At 36.7% G+C, this 22,573-nt stretch overlaps 1 protein-coding gene and 2 pseudogenes across 1 annotated transcript; 1 reads left to right on the forward strand and 2 right to left on the reverse strand.

Annotated features, from left to right (window-relative positions):
* Window positions 1-6,367: 6,367 nt before the first annotated feature.
* On the forward strand, window positions 6,368-8,295 carry LOC132632239 (cytochrome P450 89A2-like). The gene has a single exon (XM_060348090.1). The coding sequence runs from the start codon at window positions 6,461-6,463 to the stop codon at window positions 7,997-7,999; it is 1,539 nt and encodes a 512-aa protein (XP_060204073.1). The 5' UTR covers window positions 6,368-6,460; the 3' UTR covers window positions 8,000-8,295.
* Window positions 8,296-10,481: 2,186 nt separating this feature from the next.
* LOC132631268 (cytochrome P450 89A2-like) lies at window positions 10,482-12,096 on the reverse strand (annotated as a pseudogene).
* A 3,079-nt stretch (window positions 12,097-15,175) lies between these two features.
* On the reverse strand, window positions 15,176-17,049 carry LOC132632240 (cytochrome P450 89A2-like; annotated as a pseudogene).
* Between the last annotated feature and the right edge of the window lie 5,524 nt (window positions 17,050-22,573).

Here is a 22,573-nt window from a genome sequence, read left to right on the forward strand (position 1 = left end):
GGAACACACTTACAAGAATTTCTGTGTTGATGGTGTGTTTCTCGATACGGAGTGCGATTTTAATGGTATGAGTTCTGAAGTGAATAAGGTTCTCAAAGTTGACTCAACTATGACTACGATCGAAATAAAATATGCTGTGAAAGAGAATTATCCGCCGATGAAGATATATGATGACCGAACCTTGCTAATGTATACGGAACTGAGAAAAAAAAGTTCAAAATTCACTGATTTTCCTCTTTGTATATCAGTTTGTGATAATGCTCAAGGCGGTACAGATTCAAATCCGAATACTATGCAATCTAACTTGAATGTTATCCAGGATATGCCTGAGATTGACAACCTGGAAACTATTGAGTTGATCACTACTGGAAGTGGAGAGGATAGTGACGATGTGATATTTGCGGAAGATTCCATAATCGACGATAATTTTCATCTGAATGTGAGTGAAGAGCAACTATACAAAAATAAAGAAACACTCAAAAATGTGATGAACATTAATTATGCCGTCCGAAATGATTTTCAGTTCAAAGTCATACGGTCAAGCACAACAAGGTAAAGTGCAGATTTTCTTACTTTATAAACCAATTATATTATGTATATTACTCATATAGATTCATATAACGTTGTTATGTGAAGTATAATAAAGTTGGTATAGGTAGAATATTATTCGTATATTTTTATTATACTCTTTATTATAGTATATACGTGGTATAATTTTAGTACACCCTTTGTTATAAAGTGTAAATACCTTTCATAAATTGATTATACCTTGTGTAATAAATATAATATATGTTGTATAATTTTATTATTAGTTGTATAATTAAATATACTCTGTATATACAGGTATTATATTGCATGTGTGGATGATCAGTGTGATTGGAGTTTAAAGTCATCAAGCCTTCATACATCAAAAATATTCAAGGTGAGGGAGTTTAATGATGTTCACGTATGCGGCAATGAAGCCAGATTATTTTCAAAAAGGAATGCTACATCGAACCTCATTGGAAAACTGATCACGCGTAAATGCGATGATCCCAAGTCAGTTTATACTCCTAGAGATATTTAGCGGGACATGAAAATTGAATTAGGAGTTGATTTGAACTACATCAAGGCTTGGAGGTCGAGAGAAAAGGCACTTGAATTATTGAGAGGTAAACCAAGCGATTCATATAAAAAACTTCCGAAATACTTCTATATGTTGACTCAATCAAATCCTGGATCAGTGGTAAATTTGGTAAAGTCAGAGGATGGACGATTCTTGTATGGTTATGTTGCATTGTACGGATCAATTAAAGGGTGGGAGTACTGCAGGCCTGTTTTAGTCGTTGATGGTAGTTTTCTGAAATCTACACACAGGGGGACCATATTAACAGCTTGTACGCAGGATGCAGCGGGTGAGTTGAGCTAAAAATCCGAAATCTATTGTTTAATGAATTAACATTATTCTTTTATTTATGGTATATTGAAGCAGCACAGTTACTTGTATTTTTTGTTTTTATGTAGTAGTTAAATAATATATCGTCTATATATTTATAATACCTTTTTTTGTATTCAGGTAAAATATTCCCGCTAGCGCATGCAATTGTTGATTCGGAGAATAATGAGTCATGGGAGTGGTTCTTCCAAAATGAAATTAGGGAGATCCAACCCAGTTGTCATCCATATCATCCGTAATGAAATTAGGGAGATCCAACCCAGTTGTCATCCATATCATCCGTAATGAAATTAGGGAGATCCAACCCAGTTTTCTCAATCGTTGTAGGATAAATATTCTTCACCTTCAACTAAGAAAATAATGTCTATCAACATACTAGAAAACATACCGAACTTTTAGAAAATTAAATAAATTAAATTAACACTTACATTTACATCTGACAGTACAGTTGTGACATCACTAGTGAAAGGATTGCTTATGACTTTCCAACTAAGTATTCGTGGGACCTTATCCTCAACCAACAGAGCAAACTCATTCGTGGCTCGAGGACAACATTCGTAAAATCATATTTGGAATGCGAGTAGAAGTCCTTCCAACCTAGAATATTGCTTTGAAATCTTACCCCGAAAAGCTTTTCTCAACGAAGTTAACGTCTCTTCAAATAACAATTTTCCCTAGGGATAATTTTCATATTTCCCGGATTCAACTACCTCAAATAAACCAGTCGAGATTTTGTTTTCAGGAAATAAGGAAAACAAAAATGTGTTTATAAAATATAGTATGGCAATCTTTACCGCATCTTGATCAGATGTCCAATTCTTGCCTTTAAAACAATCAATTATATCTTGACATTTAATCTTGCGCATCCCTGGAAAACATCTATTAACCAAGCTACACCTTTCATTAGCATCATACAACTTATGTGCAATCCCACTGCATTTTAGACCTGTTATCAAAGCAAACTCCCTAATACCAAAACGAAGCTTAGTACCATTCAACGATATCCAGAACTCATCTTTGTTCTCGTGAACCACCTCCCTCAGCAAAAGGAAGTGTACAAGTCGTAGTTGGACAGTTACTGGTTGTAAATTAACAAAGTATCCAAAACAAGTTTGTCTAAACAAATCAAATTGTTTCGGACTCAGCTTGTCCCTCATTATTTTAAATACATTAGTATTACTATTAACACCAAGCTTCAATTTTGAGTGATCATGTAGCTTCAATAAAAGTCCCACTCTGCAATTCAATAATATTAGTATAAGATATTCATTTATATAAAAAATGATAATGAAGCCATGATAATAGCAAAAAATAGCTCCACAACAAGAAGTTTACATTATATTAGATGACCTTTATGTATTGGTCTAAAGTGCAATAGCATAAGCAGCTTGACAACATCAAAAAATCTGGTATATTAGTATAAGCATATAACGATTTACAATTACAACTATACCACGTATAATAGTTATTCTTATAGGTATGTATAGATTATACCATGTATATTAGATATTATACCATGTATATTAGATATTATAATAGGTATGTATGAATTATACCATGCATATAATTTACTTAAATTCGAAATATTAGAAGTATAAAGTACACCAATCATAGTAATATATTGTTAAACATCTTATAACTATAGAAAAGTAAATTATACAACATATATGTATAATCAAGGATTGCGGAAGTCAAAAAAATACCTTCAACTCCTTATTTTGACCTTTTGTCTGCTCGACCTTTTTCCTTTTGAGGCTAACATCCTCGTTTGGTACATCCTGAACTTGTACAACTTTTTCCTTTTTCTTTTCATCAAACTTTGTTGCCTCGTTATGATTCTTGTGTATCGAATTGACGTCCCCAATATTTGTGGATTCTTTGGACCTTTTGGAAGATACAACTAAAGTCTCCTCCCTTCGATCCACAACGACACTATGAGCATTGTTAGATTGAAAACTTTCCACATTTTGCATTTCCACAACTTTGGCGGGAGATTTTTGTGTGGGGGTCAACAAATTGAAATTGGGTTCTTCCACCGGTGCGAAAACTTCAACACTTTTAGAGGTGTAATCAACCTTCCATCCTCTGCCTAAAATCTTCACTGAATCTGAGCTTGGAACTGATTTCGTTTTCCCCATTGCTGTTGATGCTAAACCTGAAAACATACCAAAAAATCTACTATAAATTAAATTGCATGTCAACCCCCAAAATAAGAAAAGTTCCTTTTTGAATTGCACATACAAAATGTTCTTTTGAGCGTGGAAAAAAAAATCAGAGACCCAAATTAAACACACCGTGAGAGGCTTTTTTTTTTTTTTTTTTTTTTTCTAACCTTAAACTTTGGTTAAATCCTCTGTAAGTCTATCAATCGAGAAGGGACAATGAAGGAATGGAGGATGGGTAATAGGAGATGGAGGATATATATGTTGGGGAAGGTTGATACATAATAGATGTTTATCTTAAATCAGAAAATAAATGATGTATTTATCTCTTAAATAATGGATAAATGAAAATAAAGACTAAAGATATGACTCACTCCCTGATTTTGGGGATATTCCTATTCTTCACATACTTCTTTTAATGTGTTATATATGTAATAAACAGTGTTATTTTTGTAGAATATGAAAAGTTCTGCTATTTATGTTCTTATTTATGATATCGTGACTTCTCACGTAATTTTTCCTTCATAAACCCTTCAACACCCTTCCTTCACCAAAGCACCCGATAGACATTTCATTTATTGGGTGCCTGCTCACTCTTTATATACATTTTCCTAAATTTTCTACCTATATTCTACGTATCCGTGTCCAGGTCAATGGGTGCTCAAGCACCCAAATTTAATATGTAGATCCGTCATTGGTTTGAAATCATGAGATGAAATGTATATCAAAATGCTAATTTTATCTCATAATTTCAAATTATTGTTTCAAACTGCATGTCCAAACGCCTACTTAATCTGATAGGCTCAGAGTTAAAACTTTACATATTCTATTAAAACCCAATCTGTCAAATATTGACTATTGAGACCTCATTGAAATCTGAAACAATGCATTTTAAAGGTTGTGAATGGGGCCATACATTTAACAAAAAACCCAAGCAAGTGTAGAGAATGTTAAGGTTTTGTCCTGATTTTTTTTATCATATTTGAGTTTTACTTTTCTCTGGAAGGAAAGTCAAAGTATAATCATAATCGTTTTACTTTTCCTGAAAGTTCAGAAAATATAATTCTCTTTCATATTTGGCTAGTTTTTTTCTTAGAGGAAAATATTTTGAAACTCTATAAATTGAAAAATCCTTCTCATACAACACAACATAGAAAAACATCCACAATGTAGTCCTCAAACAAAGTCTTATTTATGAGGAGATTTTTCTCTCAATAGTTTTTATGATTTTCTTTTATATTAGTTTTCACATGTAAGTCAATTTACCAAACTCATATTATATTATCAAAGTCTTTTTTATAGTTTTTCATTGTTGCTTGATTCATTATCATTCAAAGTTTATAATTATTAGCTTCTGCATGACGCCATGTTATTTTGATTCCAACGGAGAAAACATGATACCTGAAATGTGAATGGTCCCAACCCACAAGTGAAAAGCATTAAAAGGCAGAAGTGCAGCTTTTTGGCTTACACAGGTAATCTCGAAAATACTATTGAGAGTGAGGGCTTTTTGGTCAACTCACATCGACCTGAAGCTCCTCTATTCTCTCTTGTTAATAGTAGTAGTAATAGTATACTTCTGCTATATTTCGGACTTGCGGGCTTGACAAAATGTCCTTAGAGAGTCTGCGAGAGTGACAAGTGCAAAGGAGGACATATGACACATGTCAATTGACTTCTAAATATATCAGTAGTCCAAACCAGTGGCGGAGCCACGTAGAGTCGAGGGGTTCATCCGAACTCACTCGGCGGATATTTTTATAAGGTTAAAATTATTTTTTATGTATATATAATAGATGTTAAATCTCCTTAGGCTTTTTCGTATGTTTACTTTTTTATATTTTGAACCCCCTCGACGGAAATCCTGTCTAAGCCACGGGTCCAAACGATCTTTTGAAATGGAAGTTCTTTCCCACAGGATCATTTTCTATCCATAACAACCGATGGAATCTGAGGCTGTTAAAATTAGAGTATTGTGGATCACAAATGTATATATGGAGCATCGCTCTCAAATGTACAAAATACTTTACGCAACCGCCACTTGATTTCACAAAAGATAGAAACATAGCATTGTTAAGGATGTAAGGTTGGTTTATCAAATATGGGAGTAGGGTAGCAATGTCAGGGCTAAAGTAGGAATTTGGCCTGCAAGCCTTTTGCTAAACACTCAAGATTGGAGTCTGAAATAATGCAACTCAATTATGATGAGAGAGTACCATGGAATTTGTTCAGTAGGAGAGAGCAGTGAAAACAATAGAATTGAATAATATAAATAATTAACTGATAGCTTGTTCGGATGGTTGTTATCAATTGTATTGTATATCTTTAATACCCGTATTATGTTTATTTTGATTGTTATCTAAATTTTATTTTATCTTTCTGTTAAATTTATTTAAAAAAATCTCATTTCATACGACAGCTGATTTGATGTAATTGTATTGTTATTTTCTTTTTTCTTATTTTGCTTTTGCTTATTATATAATAATTTTATTTTATTTTTTACCTTATTTTTTAATAATAATTTCACTCCGTACCTACTTTTTTAATGAATATAAATTTATATTTCAGATTTACTTATCTGCGAGATCCTCTGAGGATAAAGAAGTAGACAACGTATTCAAACATTATAGTACTATTTATTAATTAAAATAATATTAGACAATGGAGTACGATAGATAGGTTGTGGAAATTTCTAACAAGCATCCAGACAAGCTGTGACGTCAATGATTATCAGCACGGGTGATGATGACTTTGCCAAGGTGACTACTGACTTTCGTTGCGTCTTTTCAGCCAAGGCATACATACATGAAAATAACAAAGGATAAAAAGCTTATCTCTTCTTAGAAAAAAATTAAGTACAGTAATGGAAATCTGGTTTATCATCGTGGTCACTCTTTGCATCACTTTCTTCCTCAAATCTCTCTTTAATCCCATCTCTCCCAATTCCAAATCCAAGAAACTCCCACCAGGACCCTACAGTTTTCCAGTGATCAACACCTTATTATGGGCAGGAAGGTCTTTCGCCGACTTAGAACCACTGCTCCGTAACCTCAAAGCCAAATATGGTCCTCTCATAACCCTCAATATTGGGTCACGTAAGGCCATATTTGTAGCTAGCCACTCTTTAGCATACCAAGCTTTAGTCCAGCAAGGCTCTGTTTTCTCTGACAGGCCAAGAGCTACAATCCTCAACAGTAATCAGCGTAACATAAGTTCCTCCCCTTATGGCCCCACGTGGCGTCTTTTTCGTCGAAATCTGACGTCAGAAATACTCCATCCTTCGCGTGTCAAGTCATATTCTAAGGCCCGATCATGGGTGTTGGGTATCCTTCTTCAACAGCTTCGTAACGCACAAGTTGATTCTGTGAAGTTAATTGTTCATTTTCAGTATGCTATGTTCTGTCTTCTTGTCTTGATGTGTTTTGGGGACAAGGTTGAGGAAGCTGATATAAGAAAAATTGAAAGTATACAGCGTAGGTTGCTTCTAGGTTTTCGGCGATTCAATATACTCAATTTCTTTCCTAGAATTGGAAAGGTTGTTTTTAGGAATCGCTGGAAGGAACTTATTGAGCTAAGACAAGAGCAAGAGAATATCTTTGTTCCTTTGATTGAAGCTCGAAGCAGGGCCAAAGAACGAAAGAGTGAGTTGGAGGATGAATTAGTGGTGGCTTATGTGGATACGCTGTTGAATTTGGAATTGCCACAGGAAAAAAGGAACCTCAATAATGAAGAAATGGTTAGCCTCTGCAGTGAATTCCTAACCGCAGGAACTGATACGACGTCCACTGCCTTACAGTGGGTTATGGCCAATTTGGTCAAGAATCCTTCCATTCAGGAAAAACTATATCAAGAAATTGCAAGTGTAGTGCGAGAAAAGGAACAAAACAAGTTGACAGAAGAAGAGGTGGTGAAGGAGGAAGATTTGCAGAAGATGCCCTACTTGAAAGCAGTGATATTAGAAGGCCTAAGGAGGCACCCTCCTGGTCACTTTGTGCTGCCACACACGGTGACCGAGGAAGTAGAACTGAACGGCTATGTCGTCCCAAAGAATGCCACCATCAATTTCATGGTTGCTGACATGGGTTTAGACCCAAAGGTATGGGAGGATCCCTTGGAATTTAGGCCAGAGAGGTTCTTAGTGGAAGGATCAGATAAGGAAGGGTTTGATATAACAGGAAGTAGGGAGATCAAGATGATGCCATTCGGCGCAGGGAGGAGAATATGTCCTGGCCTTGCTTTGGCTCTGCTTCACTTAGAATACTTCGTGGCTAATTTGGTTTGGCATTTTCAATGGAAGGCTGTGGAAGGAGATGATGTTGATCTCTCCGAGAAGCTAGAATTCACCGTTGTGATGAAGAATCCATTAAGAGCTCGTATCTGCCCCAGAGTTAACTCTGTTTGAGTTTGGTAATTGGTTCTTTCTATTTGCATACTTCTCTGTTGATGATTAATGCCTTGCTGCAATATCAGCTTAATAGTTGGTACTGAATAGACCCAAAAGTCAAAGCTGGCTGTTTCGTGCTTATATCTTAGATCTCCATTTGGCTGATAGTTGTTCGATTTATCAAACCCTGTATCTTGTCGGTAAAGAAGTGATTGTTGTTTACTAGAACTATACTATGCCCTTATACCAATAAAAAATTATACTAGGCCCTTATCAATCGCTTAGAAAAATATATTTTTGTACTTGTGAGATTACACCGGGTATATTGTCGTCGTTGTTGAGAAAAATTTTATACTCATAAATGTTATGATATGTTAAAAATCACAAGTTTAAAAAGTCTTATAACCACACAAATGTCACGACATGTTCAAAATCATAAATTTAGAAGCTTTTCAATCTATAAACTTTATGCGAAGTTATAGTCTCTAAAGAATGCTAGTTCTTATTGTTCATATATTATGATTACTGCTATTAATAAGAGGGAATAAGCTCCTCTTCGTCGCCCCATTGGTGTGTTGGCAGTCAGATGAAAGTTGGGGATGTTTTACTCTTTCTATTATATATTTTATCCTGATATCTTCTGTATTTTCTGTTATGGAAGCAGAGGAAGCGTAAAGGTTGGCATTAACGGGTTCTTCCATTATGTTTCCTTTCACGTTCTTTTCACTTCCTTCTGCTGTCGCGGGTTTTCTACTCTCTCTTACGTATGCGCTTCTTCGTCGTTCTCTTGGTTGCTAATGCGGGACACAAATCGAGTCTTGTTTTTTTGTGTTGTGACCTATTCTTGTCGCCATGAAATGCCTATGTTTTGGTGTAGATTTCAAGTACGGGTCCTCAGCTTTGTGAATTATACCGACTATATCATGTTAACATTACTCTTCTGCTCCATAAAAGTTAGCACAAAACTCCTCAACGACTGAAGTCCACAAGAATGCTAAACTGGACCTTAACCAAGGAACTTAACAATGTGAACAATGGAGGTGTTGATTTTTGAACTCCTCCATATTTAGGAGATTCATGAAAAGGACCTTACTGTCTTATTTATACCAATGTTTTCTCATCTTCTCATGTTTAATATCATTATTTGTATGACAAAGATCTGGCAAAAAGGAATAAATTTACATGTACCATGTTTTCTCTAAGTTGTGTACTTTCTGTGGTAAACTTTCTGAATGAATCACCATATTTCTTCATGAGTAGACTAAGGTGTATTTTAGTAGGGAAAAGTACCAATATGCAGTTTAGAACTAGCTGATATTATCCTCCTTCCTTTTGTGTTTTTTCCCAACAATTTTGAACCGTGAAGGTTTTTTCTTTCTGATAAACATTAGAGCAGTTAAAGTGTTTCTGTTTGGTCAATCTACTGGTAGTTAATTTAGCCTGACAACGCCTGAGCACCCGCGGAATCACCATTTCTGGTTCGTCGTAGTCCAATCTATTAAGCTGTCAGCTGTCTTTTTCTCCCTTAGCATCTCTGGCTGACTGTAGAAGTGGTCTTTTGAGTATGACAACTCACCTAGATTCCTATGTAATAGTCGACCTCTGCAGTGATGCAGAAAGATGTGATTTATGAGTTTTCCCACTTAAAGATTACTGGTTAAGAGTGCAATTTCATGCTTACGAGTGAGACGACACAACTCTCTCATAGATATTTCAAGGAGTTCTACTAATGCCACAAGAGGCAATAACCTACATACTTGATCTGTAAAATATGCCGAGACAGACCGTCATTGAGGTCCAAAAAACTCTCTTGGTTTTTTGGTACTATCTCAAAATGACCTTTCGGTGTTACTTCCCAAGCAGGCTAGCCACATGATTCTGTTCCTCCCACCGTCTTTAGATATTTCCTTAGTCAAGATGGTATACCGGCATGGCTCTTTCTAGACTTTTTTGGGCTCCGGATGCTGGGTACTACAACATTCCCACCCATGCATCTTTTTTTCAGGTTTGAAGAAAAAGGGTTAGATGAGCACTAAAGGAGAAAAAGGTGGTTGGAGTGAAATATCATGTGGCTAGGAACATATAATCCCACTATACCTATTAAAAAAAGGGTGGGGAACATATGATCCCACTGCCTCTACTCCATGATAAAAATGAGAAAGAAATCTTATTAGATTTCTGTCTTTCGAAACATGATCTGCCCTTCGAAATGAAAGTAAACGACTTGATCAAATCTTAGTAGATTTGTAAAGGTGAAATAAAGAAATTGATTCAACTAAATATAAAGAATTCATCAAGTTGTGACTTAAACTTGGTTACACACACGCACACATAGATGTCAATACCTGCTCGTCATTACATAATGATGGATTTAATAATACGATACAATAAAATTTACCTAACAACCAAAATAAACATTTTATTTAAAGTAACAATACGATACAAGGACTCAAACAAGCTGAGCTGAAATTGCAGTAAGGCATTAATCATCATTTCCCCTCTAGCTTCCAATGGGAAGGAAGTCCATCAACAGAGAAGTTGCAAACAAAAAGAACCAAATACCAATACCATATTCAAACAGAGTTACTCTCGGGTGGATATGAGCTTGTAGTGGGTCCTTCATCACAACGGTGAATTCTACCTTCTTTGAGAGATCAACATCATCTCCTTCCACAGCCTTCCATTGGAAATGCCAAATCAAATAAGCCACAAAGTATTCTGAGTGAAACATAGCCAATGCATAGCCAGGACAGATTCTCCTCCCTGCGCCGAATGGCATCATCTTGATCTCTCTACTTCCTTTTATATCAAAATCTGATCCTTCCGCTAAGAACCTCTCTGGCCTAAATTCCAAGGGATCCTCCCACACCTTTTGGTCTAAACCCATGTCAACAATCATGAAATTGATGGTTGCATTCTTTGGGACGATATAGCCGTTCAGTTCTACTTCCTCAGTCACTGTATGTGGAATCACAAAGTGGCCAGGAGGGTGCCTCCTGAGACCTTCCAATATCACTGCTTTCAAGTAGGGCATTTTCTGCAAATCTTCCTCCTTCACCACCTCCTCTTCTGTCAACTTCCTCTGTGTTTCTCCCATCATGCTGGCAATTTCTTGATATAGTTTATCTTGGGTTTTTGACCAAGTTGGCCATAACCCACTGTAAGGTAGTAGACGGGGTATCAGTTCCGGCCTTTAGGAATTCACTGCAAAGGCTAACTATTTCGCTATGATTGAGTTTCCTGTTTTCATCAAGCAATTCCAAATTCAACAGTGTATCCACATAAGCCGCCACTAATTCGTCCTCCAACTCAACATGCTCGGGCTTTTGTTCTTTGGCCCCGCTTTCGAGCTTCAATCAAAGGAATGAATATATTCTCTTGCTCTCGTCGTAGTTCAGTGAGTTCCTCCCAGCGACTTCTAAAAATTATCTTTCCAACTCTAGGAAAGTTATTGAGTATAGTGAATCGTCGCAGACCCCCGAGAAACCTGCGCTGTATATTTTCAATTTGTTTAATTTGAGCTTCCTCAAGCTTGTCCCCAAAGCACATCAAGACAAGAAGACAGAACATTGCATACTGAAAATGATCAATTAACCTCACGGAATCGACTTGTGAGTGACGGAGCTGTTGAAGGAGGATACCCAACACCCAAGATCGGGCCTTGGAATAGGACTTGATGCGAGAAGGGTGGAGTATTTCTGCTTCAGTTCTCGACGGAGAAGACGCCATATGGGGCCGTCTGGGGCGGAGTTGATGTTGCGCTGGTTACTGTTGATGATTGCACTGATGGGCTCAGCTCTTGGCCTGTCGGAGAAAACAGCGCCTTACTGGACTAAAGCTTGGTAGGCAAGGAGTTGCTGGCTACGAATATGGTGGAACGAGACCCAATATTGAGTGTGATGATAGGGCCATACTTAGCCTTGAGGTCACATAGGATGGGTTCCAAGTCAACGAGGGACCTTCCTGCCTTGCCCATAATAAGCTGCCAATCACCGGAAAACTGTAGGGCCCGGTGGGAGTTTCTTGCATTTGGAATTGGGAGAGATAAGGTTAAAGAGGGATTTGAGGAAGAAAGAGATGCAGAGAGTGAGGACTATGATAAACCAGATTTCCATTACTCTTTTGCCTTCCAATTGCACTACTATTATGAAGAAGTGATAAGCTTTTGGTCCTTTATCAATTTCTATGTACGTTTGTTTATAGAGCAACAGAGGACAATAATCTAAGATTCCGTGGCTAAAAAGTCGGACGAGGAAAATGTGGTGGAGAAAATTGACCAAAGTAGTCCTTAATGGTTGTAAAAAGTACACTCTTTTGGTTCAATATCCTAAAAAGTAACATTGGATCCCCTCAAAAGTTTTGTAAAATTCAATTTGAAGCTCAAGTGTGTATCTCTCGATGTTGGAGCAGGCGGTTAATTTGAAGCTTAAGTGTGTATCTCTCGATGGTGGAGCAGGCGGAGACAATAGGATTCATCATGTAATTAGAAACGACTTTCAATTTGCACGTTTCAATTGTTGCCTCTCTTTCTTGTGAGCATTAATTTGATGGCCACCAAGTGCTTGTGCGTTACCATATTCCATGCAACAGTATATTTTCGGCTATTTAAGGCTGGTGAGTCAGCAATATCTTGTTCTAATTTTTCTTCTCATATCACATGGAAGCCAAACACAACTTTAGACATCGGTTGATACTTGTTGCGTTACTAGGTTGCTTTGGAACTCTAGTTCTGCCATATACATCTAAGATCTTTTTTTTTTCCTTTTGAACAAATGAACCTCCATATAATTATGTAACGTCATGTATCAAATGCCAAAGGCATCAGCGGAACAAAGAAGAAAAATATACTTGTGTTGCTGCTCGGTTCGACAAAAAAGTATTGATCCGAAAAACAAAAATCTCAGCCTGTCAATGTAGATCCTATTTTACACTCTGATAGCATACTTCCGCAAGGAAAAGTACATCCTAGAATGGCTATGGACTATGGTTTTCTTAGTGCAAAGGTCAAGAAGCAAGTACTTCACGTTGTTTTCTTTTTCTTTCATCCAATGCCTATAATTAGTGTTTTTATCCATTTTTAATTTTAAAAATATCTTTGTATACCACCCTAACAAATATACTCCCTCCGTCCAATCTGAATATCTATATATATATATATATATATTTGAGTACTGGTAGGTTTTGATTTGTTGCCATCAATTGCTAAATTTTAGGGATGGTCCCATAAGACATGGTTCCATTAGAGATCGAGAATTAGATTTTATTAGAATTGATATATGGGACCGGTTTGAAATATCTTTGACACGTCTCAAGCTACGAGAATATCCGTGATTTCGGTAATATTTCCAACATCAAGTTGGGCATTTTCTCCAAATCTTCTTCCTTCATCACCTCCTCTTCTGTCAACTAGCTCTATTCTTTTTCTCCCACTACACTGGCAATTTCTTGATATAGTTTTCCCTGAATCGAGGGGTTTTTGACCAAGTTGGCCATAACCCACTGTAATGCAGTGGACGTCATATCTGTTTCAGCGCTTAGGAATTCACTACAGATGATTTCTCCATTATTGAGGTTCCTGTTTTCCTCTGGCAATTCCAAATTCAACAGTGTATCCACATAAACCACCACTAATTCATCCTCCCAACTCGCCATGCTCGGGCTTTTGTTCTTTGGCTTTGTTGGGTGTGCGAATAAAGTACCACATTGGTAGCTGGAAAGAAAAATGAGCTACTTAAAAGGAGTTGAATGCTCTTAATGATGTGAGGCCTTTTGGAGAAAACCGTGCGGGCTTGGCCCAAAGCGGACAATATCACATCATGTAAAAAGTATCTTTGGGCCGTTTTAGCCTAACAACTGGTGTCAGAGCCAGTGGTTTGGCGAGACGAGTATGAAGATGGCAGAGTGTGGCGTGGGCCCAGATTAGTGCCTTTGCCCGTTTATGGGCCGGTTTACAACCTTTACCCATAGCTTTGAAGACGCAGACACAGCCTTTGGGCTTCGGTGACCGTAAATATTCTGATGTGAGGCCTTTTGGAGAAAACCATGCAGGCTTGGCCCAAAGTGGACAATATCACATCATGTTAAGAGTATCTTTGGGCCGTTTTAGCCCAACGGGCCTTGCTTCGACCTTCAATCAAAGGAATGCAGATCTCTCTTGCTCTTGTTGCAGTTCAATGCGTTCGTTCCAGCTATTCTTAAGAGATATGCTTTTTCAATTTCATGTACCGTGGCAAAAAAGATAGCAACTAAAGTCGCTGTTTGTGCTAACCATCGACCCAAAGACTATTCACTGTTTGTTTGGATGTTTGTTATGGTATATGTTTTCATAAGGTAATCATATTGTATTGCATTATTTGATAAACCAACAATTATTAGATTTTCTTTAAAATTGCTATGTTTCTCTCTTTTGTCAAATCGCAATTGCTTAAAGTATTTTGCACATTTGAGAGCGATGCTTCGTATAATTACATTTGTGATTCACAATACTCGATTGTTATGGATAGAAAATGATGATCACGTAGGAAAGAACTTCTATATCAAAAGAGAGTTTGGACAATTGTTATTGGTCTATAACAAAACATACACTTGTTACTCTCTCAATTAAAGATGTTTTGAATCAAGAGCTCGATAACTCACGAAGAACAAGTTTGAATTGCCAAATGTTTTAAAGGAAAAGGTAGTACATAGCACTTGAACTAACTCGATGGACATGCTTTTAGAAAACTCTCATTTCCATAGTTGCTTCTTCCGTATATCAGACTAAAAGATTTTTTCACCACGATTACCTCTATTTTCCAGTAGGGGGATGGGTTACTGTTCTTACCTAGTATCCATTCACTCTGAACTTCCTTTTGAGAAAATTTCCTCATTGTGATCAAAGCTTTATCTTACCTCAGTGGGTTTACCGTTTTCAAACCGCTTCCGCACGCTCCAAATTAGCCACACGTGTTTGATCTTTTCGTAAAAAGGGTAGTGTTAATGGGGGATGATGTTTGATTTCCTTTGAAGTAATTGATTCTAGCGTACATACTGGATTGGACAGAAATTTTTACTTCAACAAGAGTATGGCTGCAACACAGAAGCTCAATCATAATGATCTTAGGATTAATGGGTTTTGACAAAGTGAACATCTATCATTGCACCCATAGCTATCTATAGCTGCTCGTCGTTACATAACCATGAATTTAACGAGAGTAATAAAAGTAAATTATTGTACATAAAGTCAATACAATGCAGAAAACATAACAACCATTCAAACAAGCTGAGTTGATATTGCAACAAGGCATCAACCAACATTCCCCCTCTTAACTTCTAATGAGATAGCAGTCCATTAACAGAGAAGTATGCAAATAAAAAGAGCCAATTACTAAATTCAAACAGAGTTAACTCTCGGGCAGATACAAGCTCGTAGTGGATTCTTCATCACAACGGTTAATTCTAGCTTCTCTGAGAGGTCAACATAATCTCCTTCCACAGGCTTCCATTGGAAATGCCAAACCAAATTACCCACAAAGTATTCTAAGTGAAGCATAGCCAACGCAAGACCAGGACATATTCTTCTCCCTGCACCGAATGGCATCATCTTGATCTCTCTACTTCCTGTTATATCAAAATCTGATCCTTTCGCTAAGAACCTCTCTGGCCTAAATTCCAAGGGGTCCTCCCACACCTTTGGGTCTAAACCCATGTCAGCAATCATGAAATTGATGGTTGCATTCTTTGGGACGATATAGCCATTCAGTTCTATTTCCTCAGTCACTGTATGTGGAATCACAAAGTGGCACCCTCCTGAGACCTTCCAATATCACTGCTTTCAAGTAGGGCATTTTCTGCAAATCTTCCTCCTTCACCACCTCCTCTTCTGTCAACTTCCTCTGTTTTTCTCCTACTACACTGACAATTTCTTGATATAGTTTTTCTTGAATGGAAGGGTTTTTAACCAAGTTGGCCATAACCCACTGTAACGCAGTGGACGTCGTATCTGTTCCAGCGCTTAGGAATTCACTACAGAGGCTAATTATTTCTCCATTATTGAGTTTCCTGTTTTCCTCTGGCAATTCTAAATTCAACAGTGTATCCACATAAGCCACCACTAATTCGTCCTCCAACTCACCATGCTCAGGCTTTTGTTCTTTGGCCTTGCTTCGAGCTTCAATCAAAGGAATGAAGATCTTCTCTTGCTCTTGTAGTAGTCCAATGCCTTCGTTCCAGCGATTCCTAAAAATAATTTTCCCAACTATCGGAAATAAATTGAGTATATTGAATCGTCGGAGAGCTAGGAGGAACCTGCATTGTATACTTTCAATTTGCTTGATTTGAGCTTCCTCAACCTTGTCGCCAAAACACATCAAGACAAGAAGACAGAACATAGCATACTGAAAATGATCAACTAACTTCACAGAATCAACTTGTGCATTACGGAGCTGTTGAAGGAGGATACTGAGCACCCATGATCGGGCCTTGGAATAGGACTTAATGCGAGAAGGGTGGAGTATTTCTGAAGTCAGGTTTCGACGGAAGAGACGCCATACGGGGCCGTAAGGGGAGCTGCTGATGTTGCGGACTTCACTGGTGAGCCGGTCGGAGGAAACAGCGCCTTGCTGGACTAAAGCTTGGTAGGCTAAGGAGTGGCTAGCTATGAATATGGTAGAACGAGACCCCATATTGAGAGAAATGAGAGGACCATACTTAGCCTTGAGGTTACGAAGAATGCGTTCCAAGTCGGCTGAGGACCTTACCGCCCATAATAAGCTGCCGATCACCGGAAAACTGTAGGGTCCTGGTGGGAGTTTCTTCTTGCATTTGGAATCAGGGGATTTGATAAGATTAAATAGGGATTTGAGGAAGAAAGATATGCAAAGAGTGACCACAATGATAAACCAGATTTCCATTACTGTACTTATTTTCTTCTAAATACGGTATGCTTTTTATCTTTTTCATTTTCATGTGTGTATGTATAGAGTAACCAACAATGGAGATAGAATGTCTAAGATGCCGTGGTGGAAAAGATGCAATGAAAATAACCCATTCAAATCAATTGTGCTAACCGTGGACCCAACGACTATTCACTCTTTTTGTTTGCATGGTTGTTATAACATGTTCCGTAACGTAATCATATTATATTGCATTATTTGATGTGCCTTAATGACAGCTGTAGTTACTGGTTTGAGTTAGCATCAATGCACTGCAATATCCTAGATATTTTGCTATTCATCTTCTGCTCCAATATAACAGTGTTATTCAATACAACTTCTCTCTCTCTTCTTTCTCTTCCTCACTCGTGTATGAACAGTTTCACAACTATGGTGAAACACCATTGTGATTCTTAATTCAGTTGAGTTTTCACCAACATTTATTAGATTTTCTTTAACATTGCTATGTTGCTCTCTTTTGTGAAATCTTGTGGCACTTGCGTAAAGTATTTTGTAAATTTGAGAGCGATGCTTCGAAATTACATTTGTGATTCACTCAATACACGATTGTTGTGGATAGGAAATGATCCTGCGGGACAGAACTTCTATTTCAAAAAGATTGTTTGGACAAAATCTATTGGTCTATTAAAAGTTAACGATAAGTGTCACAAACATACACTTATTACTATCTCAATTTGAAAAATGACAATTATCACTCTCTCTAAGGAGATTATGACGCTGGGTGATCACTTGTTCACACATCTATAAATATCTCATTATGACTTCTTTGTTTTAAGGATATTAGAGAGTTAGCGTAACCATCTCAGTCTATCATTTCTACTCTCTTTCATATTTATTGATTGTGTCATTTAAATTTATTGTTCTTGCTTCATCTCTCGTGGACATAGGTTTACTTAATCTCAAGCAAATGTTTTATATTGTTGAAATAATTTTATAAAGCAGTGTCTAGCATGAATCAAGCTAATTTTTATATCTGCTCATAATTTAAACGGGAAGGGGTCATATTTACCCCTCTACTTTCAAATAAGGTTCATATATACCCTTCTTTATACTATTGGAACATAAATACCCCTACCATTATACTTTGAGCTCAAATATGCCCCGAACTGTCAAATATGTGGGTCCCACCTTAAAATAGACACATGGAGGGTTGAGATTACATTGGAGGACCCGGCTCATTTTTGCCCCAGCCAACACCCAAAATAGCTCATAACCCGGCCCAAATGAAGCTTCAACAATGGAGTAAGTTGCTGGAAATACTCTGTTATACCTCATTTTAACCGGAGTCAAAATGGTTTATAACATCCCGGTAATTCCGGGGTTAATTAAAGTTAGGGAGTCGCCACCTAATTTTATGGTGAATTAGGACACCTAAAGTTATATAAAGTACATGTCTAAAGTTAACTTCGTTTTAAGGTCTACTAACTTAAGATTCTAGGTAAAAGTTCAATAAACCTAAAGGGAAGGTATTAGGCACCCTTTAAGATCCATTTATAAATGGTTAACCGTCCGGACTTATGTTAATTAATTAAAGCTAAAATGCAAATATAACATTTTACAACATTTAAGAAAATATCTTGTAAGTATTGATAAAGTTATAGATAGAAATATAATAATGCTATTTAAAATAAGACTCGTAGAAAAATAATAATTTGCATAAAAGAGTTTAGTTGTGAATAAAATGAAGAAAGCGCGGGATGGTGCAACGTTTTATAAATATTTGGAGAAAATAAGTTATGCCGCCTAACAAATTAAAAAGAGTCATTGTAAGATTAATATTAATAAAATTTTAAAGGTTTTATAGAAAGACTATTAGTTCAATATAAACTATGCAAAGGTTGTTTTAACAAATACGCGTTTCAAATGTTGGAAAGGAGCTAAAATGGAACAGTTATCCAGGAAAACTAGTTCGTTTTTCTTATTTCTCAAAACAAGCTAACGTTAGTGTGTAAATTTTACGATGCTTTGGAAGCATATCTTTCTTTCTAACTAAAAAGGGGCCAAACTTGCGAGGAAAAATTAAACTTCACTTGATTTAAGACTTAAATTTGCTAATTAAGACATCCTAATGTAAAATAGGCTCGGTTTAAAATAAGCAGTTAAGTATTTATCATAATCGCACAGCTAGGTAAAATGTTAGTCACACCAAACGTATAAACAAGCATCGGAGAATGAAAATAAGGTGACTAAATCCATATTTGGCTCCCAAAGAAGAGTAAAGTTTACAGTGGTTCGCCGTTTGGCTAGCCATTCTCTTTGTTTTCTGTTCAGATGAATGTCAAGAGAATGCGAGCTGAATGGAAATGCGCATGCAAGGTCCAAATGCCGCAGAATCTCAAAATGAGACTGTTCAGATATTGAGTCTTTGTGAAGACTCCATTTCGCTCCGAAGTGTACATGTAAAAAAAAGATAAAGATTAGTGACGAGGAAATTTACCCGAGGATATCACGATTTTAAATGCATACTTACCATGAATTTAACGTGACCACCTAGGTACTGATTTATTTTCTAGCTAATTCTCGTGACACAACAAAACCCAATCCGGATCATAAATGCAAAGAAAAGAAAAAAAAACCAAGCTTATACATCAAAAGGGGGGGGGGGGGGGGGGCAGGCCCAGATCCAAATTAAAACCCAAACTGCACATGTATTTTGAACGTATAGGTCCCAAAACTGACTAACATGCAAAAGGGGAGGAGGCAAGCTCTACCTACTCTTTAACCAGGAAAGCACTTTATTTCATGGTTCATATCAACTTCTACCAGAGGAAGGGACAAAGGATAGGGCAATACTTATGAATCATTTTAAAGATCTAATCAGAACATACAAACCAACAAACAAGAGAAACACTAAGATAAATATTAAATGCGAAAGTGTCACATTCGCTATTATAGTCAATACTTAACCAAACACTCAAAGCAAAACAAACATATGTTGAATTCAACCATTAGGGATGCTGAGATATAGAAATCAGATTAAGCATTTTTAAAGAAGGATCTTAATATATGCTTCAAGTTTACGACATCTAAACATAACAACCCAACTGTTCCCCTTTTAACCATCTAACTAGTCACAAAAGTAAAAAGAAAAAAAAGATTTATGATTTTTTTTTCCAGTTAACGTACCCATAAGAGGCATATTTATTTAACAGAAAGGAAATTAAACAGGTCACTACACTACTTTTTAGCTTAACAGGATTTCAGAATACAGGCACTGCAACCTTTCAAAGAGCTAACCTCCATCATGTTTACTAGTGAGGGCATCACAGATCTTTGAAACGTTTCAATGGGCTAAAGGACTTTCATATACAATGACCTACATTCACTTGTCATGCTACAAATAGGTATTGTGTTTAATGCATGATGACAAAGTACACGAGTAGGATTTCTATCACGTATTTTAGATATACAGTACTTTGAAGTATGGAATCAGTGAGTCATCCTTCTGTAAATCCTAATTTCCATACATGAAAGATAAAACTCCAATACAAGATTTCTGCAATCAGGAATTTATTTTTTAGGACCTCTCTGCAATACACTTAAACCTGAAGCAGATGATCCATGAATGACCTTTATTAATTAAAATCTAGGAAAACTATGCTAAGTTAAACCAACAACTATCCCAATCAGTGCGCGAGACTTTTATTTTTAGCTAAAAACAGGACCAACATTATATGATTACAACTAACCTACGTCCACATTAGACGAATAAACCATAAACATGCTAATCACTCATTAACCAACACTAATAACCCGCTAAAACACAATAATCACATAATAGTCAAAGAATTAAAGACTGAAATTAGAAGGAAAGAGGTTGGGGATTGCTGACCTTTTGCGAGTGCAGCGAAATGGGGCCTTGAGTCTCCGATCTACACTCGAACGCGAACGATACTAGGACCTTTTTTAGTACGATTCTCGTCCAGAACAGAATCAAATTTTTTTTGTTTCCAAAACCTCGACTCACTCAAACAGGCCGGAAACAGGAGAAGAAATTAAAATTCAGAAATCCAGACTAGACTCGATAGAAATTTAACTTAAAGTTGATTTTTTTTTTGTATTGAACAGGACTAGGTTTTAAAAAAAAAACTTTGTAAGCAAACAACTTCGTATCACCAAAAGTCCCCCTTTTGCTGAAGATATATGTCATATATATAGGTGGAAAAGTCTAGGGTTTGCAGACTCTTGAGCTGGAAAACGAGATCAATCTTTTGGTTAGAGGTCATTTGAAACTTAAACGTTATAGAATAGGATGAAACTCACGTGATTTCATTCAGATCTTGCCCGAAAATGAAGAGACCGAGACTCTGGCTTCGAGATTTAATGTAATGAATTAGCCGTTTGGATTCCAAATCAAATCTCTAAAATTGATCCTTTCAGAAACTTCAAAAAATTTTGGCCATTTGTGTTGACTATGTTCAAAAGTTTGCACGGAAATGGAACTGTCAAGCCCTCTGCCATGGCTGTGAAAGCTGATTTTGGCTTGAAAGGGGAGAGAGATGGAGAAGATAGAGGAGAGAAGGTGTGCGGCGTGTTTATTTTGATTAGGGTTGAAGGTAGTGAACGTAAAGGTGTGGACCGGGTCGGGTAGAAGGCGGGTATGGGCTGAATCGGGTGGAAGGATAATGGGCTGCGGATTGGACTTGATGAAATGGGCTCCATATTTGGTTGATCAAAAAGGAAAATGGGCTGATAAAAATGGCCAAATGGTTAACTACAATGCCTTGCCAAATTGTAAATAAAATGTCCCACTCTTGTTTTGAAAATTCATTCTTCTCATATTTCTTTTGGCTTCTAAATTAGATCAAATATATTATGTAGTAATAATAATAATAATAATAACAATAATAAGAAATTTCATAATTAGCATTAATATAATAATCTTATCATTAGTATATAAAATATAAGCAAAGAAATAATAGAGTAAAAATATTACCTAAGTTATATCTTATGATCAATACATAATAAGTAAGTAGCGATGTACGACGTATTAATACTTAACAATATTAATATAGTAGTAGAAATTATAATAATGGTGAAAAAAATAAGATATTTAATTTATTAATAATTTAGAAGCTCAAGAAAATGAATTGGAATAGAGGAGGGACAAAAGTGGGTGTCAACAGATGCCCCTCTTCGACCGGAGACGATGTAAGAGTTTTCGGGCGAAGAAGTTGACGTAGTAGCCAATTTTGTTCCGACCAATAAACATGAATTTGGAAGAACTTGAGAAAAATGGGTTAGGAGAATTGGTGAAAAATATTCTAGGGGCAGAAGGGATGTTTGGAAAACATTATGGGATGGAAGGAATGTTGGAAAATTAAGGCCGAACCCCAGTTTCGAGTTGCCTACATATCTCAGGTTCTTTGAGAATCAAGTTGTATGTGGTTCGAAAGAAGCGGATCGATACCGACGTTACACTTTTTGCCCCAGTGTTGAATTATGGTGAGACTGGGATATAGAAAAGGCTACAAGATTGTGAAAGGAGTTGATTGAGTAGAGTTTTAACGGTGGATATGAAATAAAAATTTGGATAACCCACGTATCACATGTTTGTGGACATAGGCGGAGTCGAGTTCGAGAGTAGATCCGTGAACTTTGCTTGTGAGTTTGATATTCCTCTTCAGCATATTTGCCCCAGTTCACTGCATAAGATAAA

This window comes from Lycium barbarum, chromosome 3, assembly GCF_019175385.1.
Source record: "Lycium barbarum isolate Lr01 chromosome 3, ASM1917538v2, whole genome shotgun sequence".
In the NCBI taxonomy this organism is placed as follows: domain Eukaryota; kingdom Viridiplantae; phylum Streptophyta; class Magnoliopsida; order Solanales; family Solanaceae; genus Lycium; species Lycium barbarum.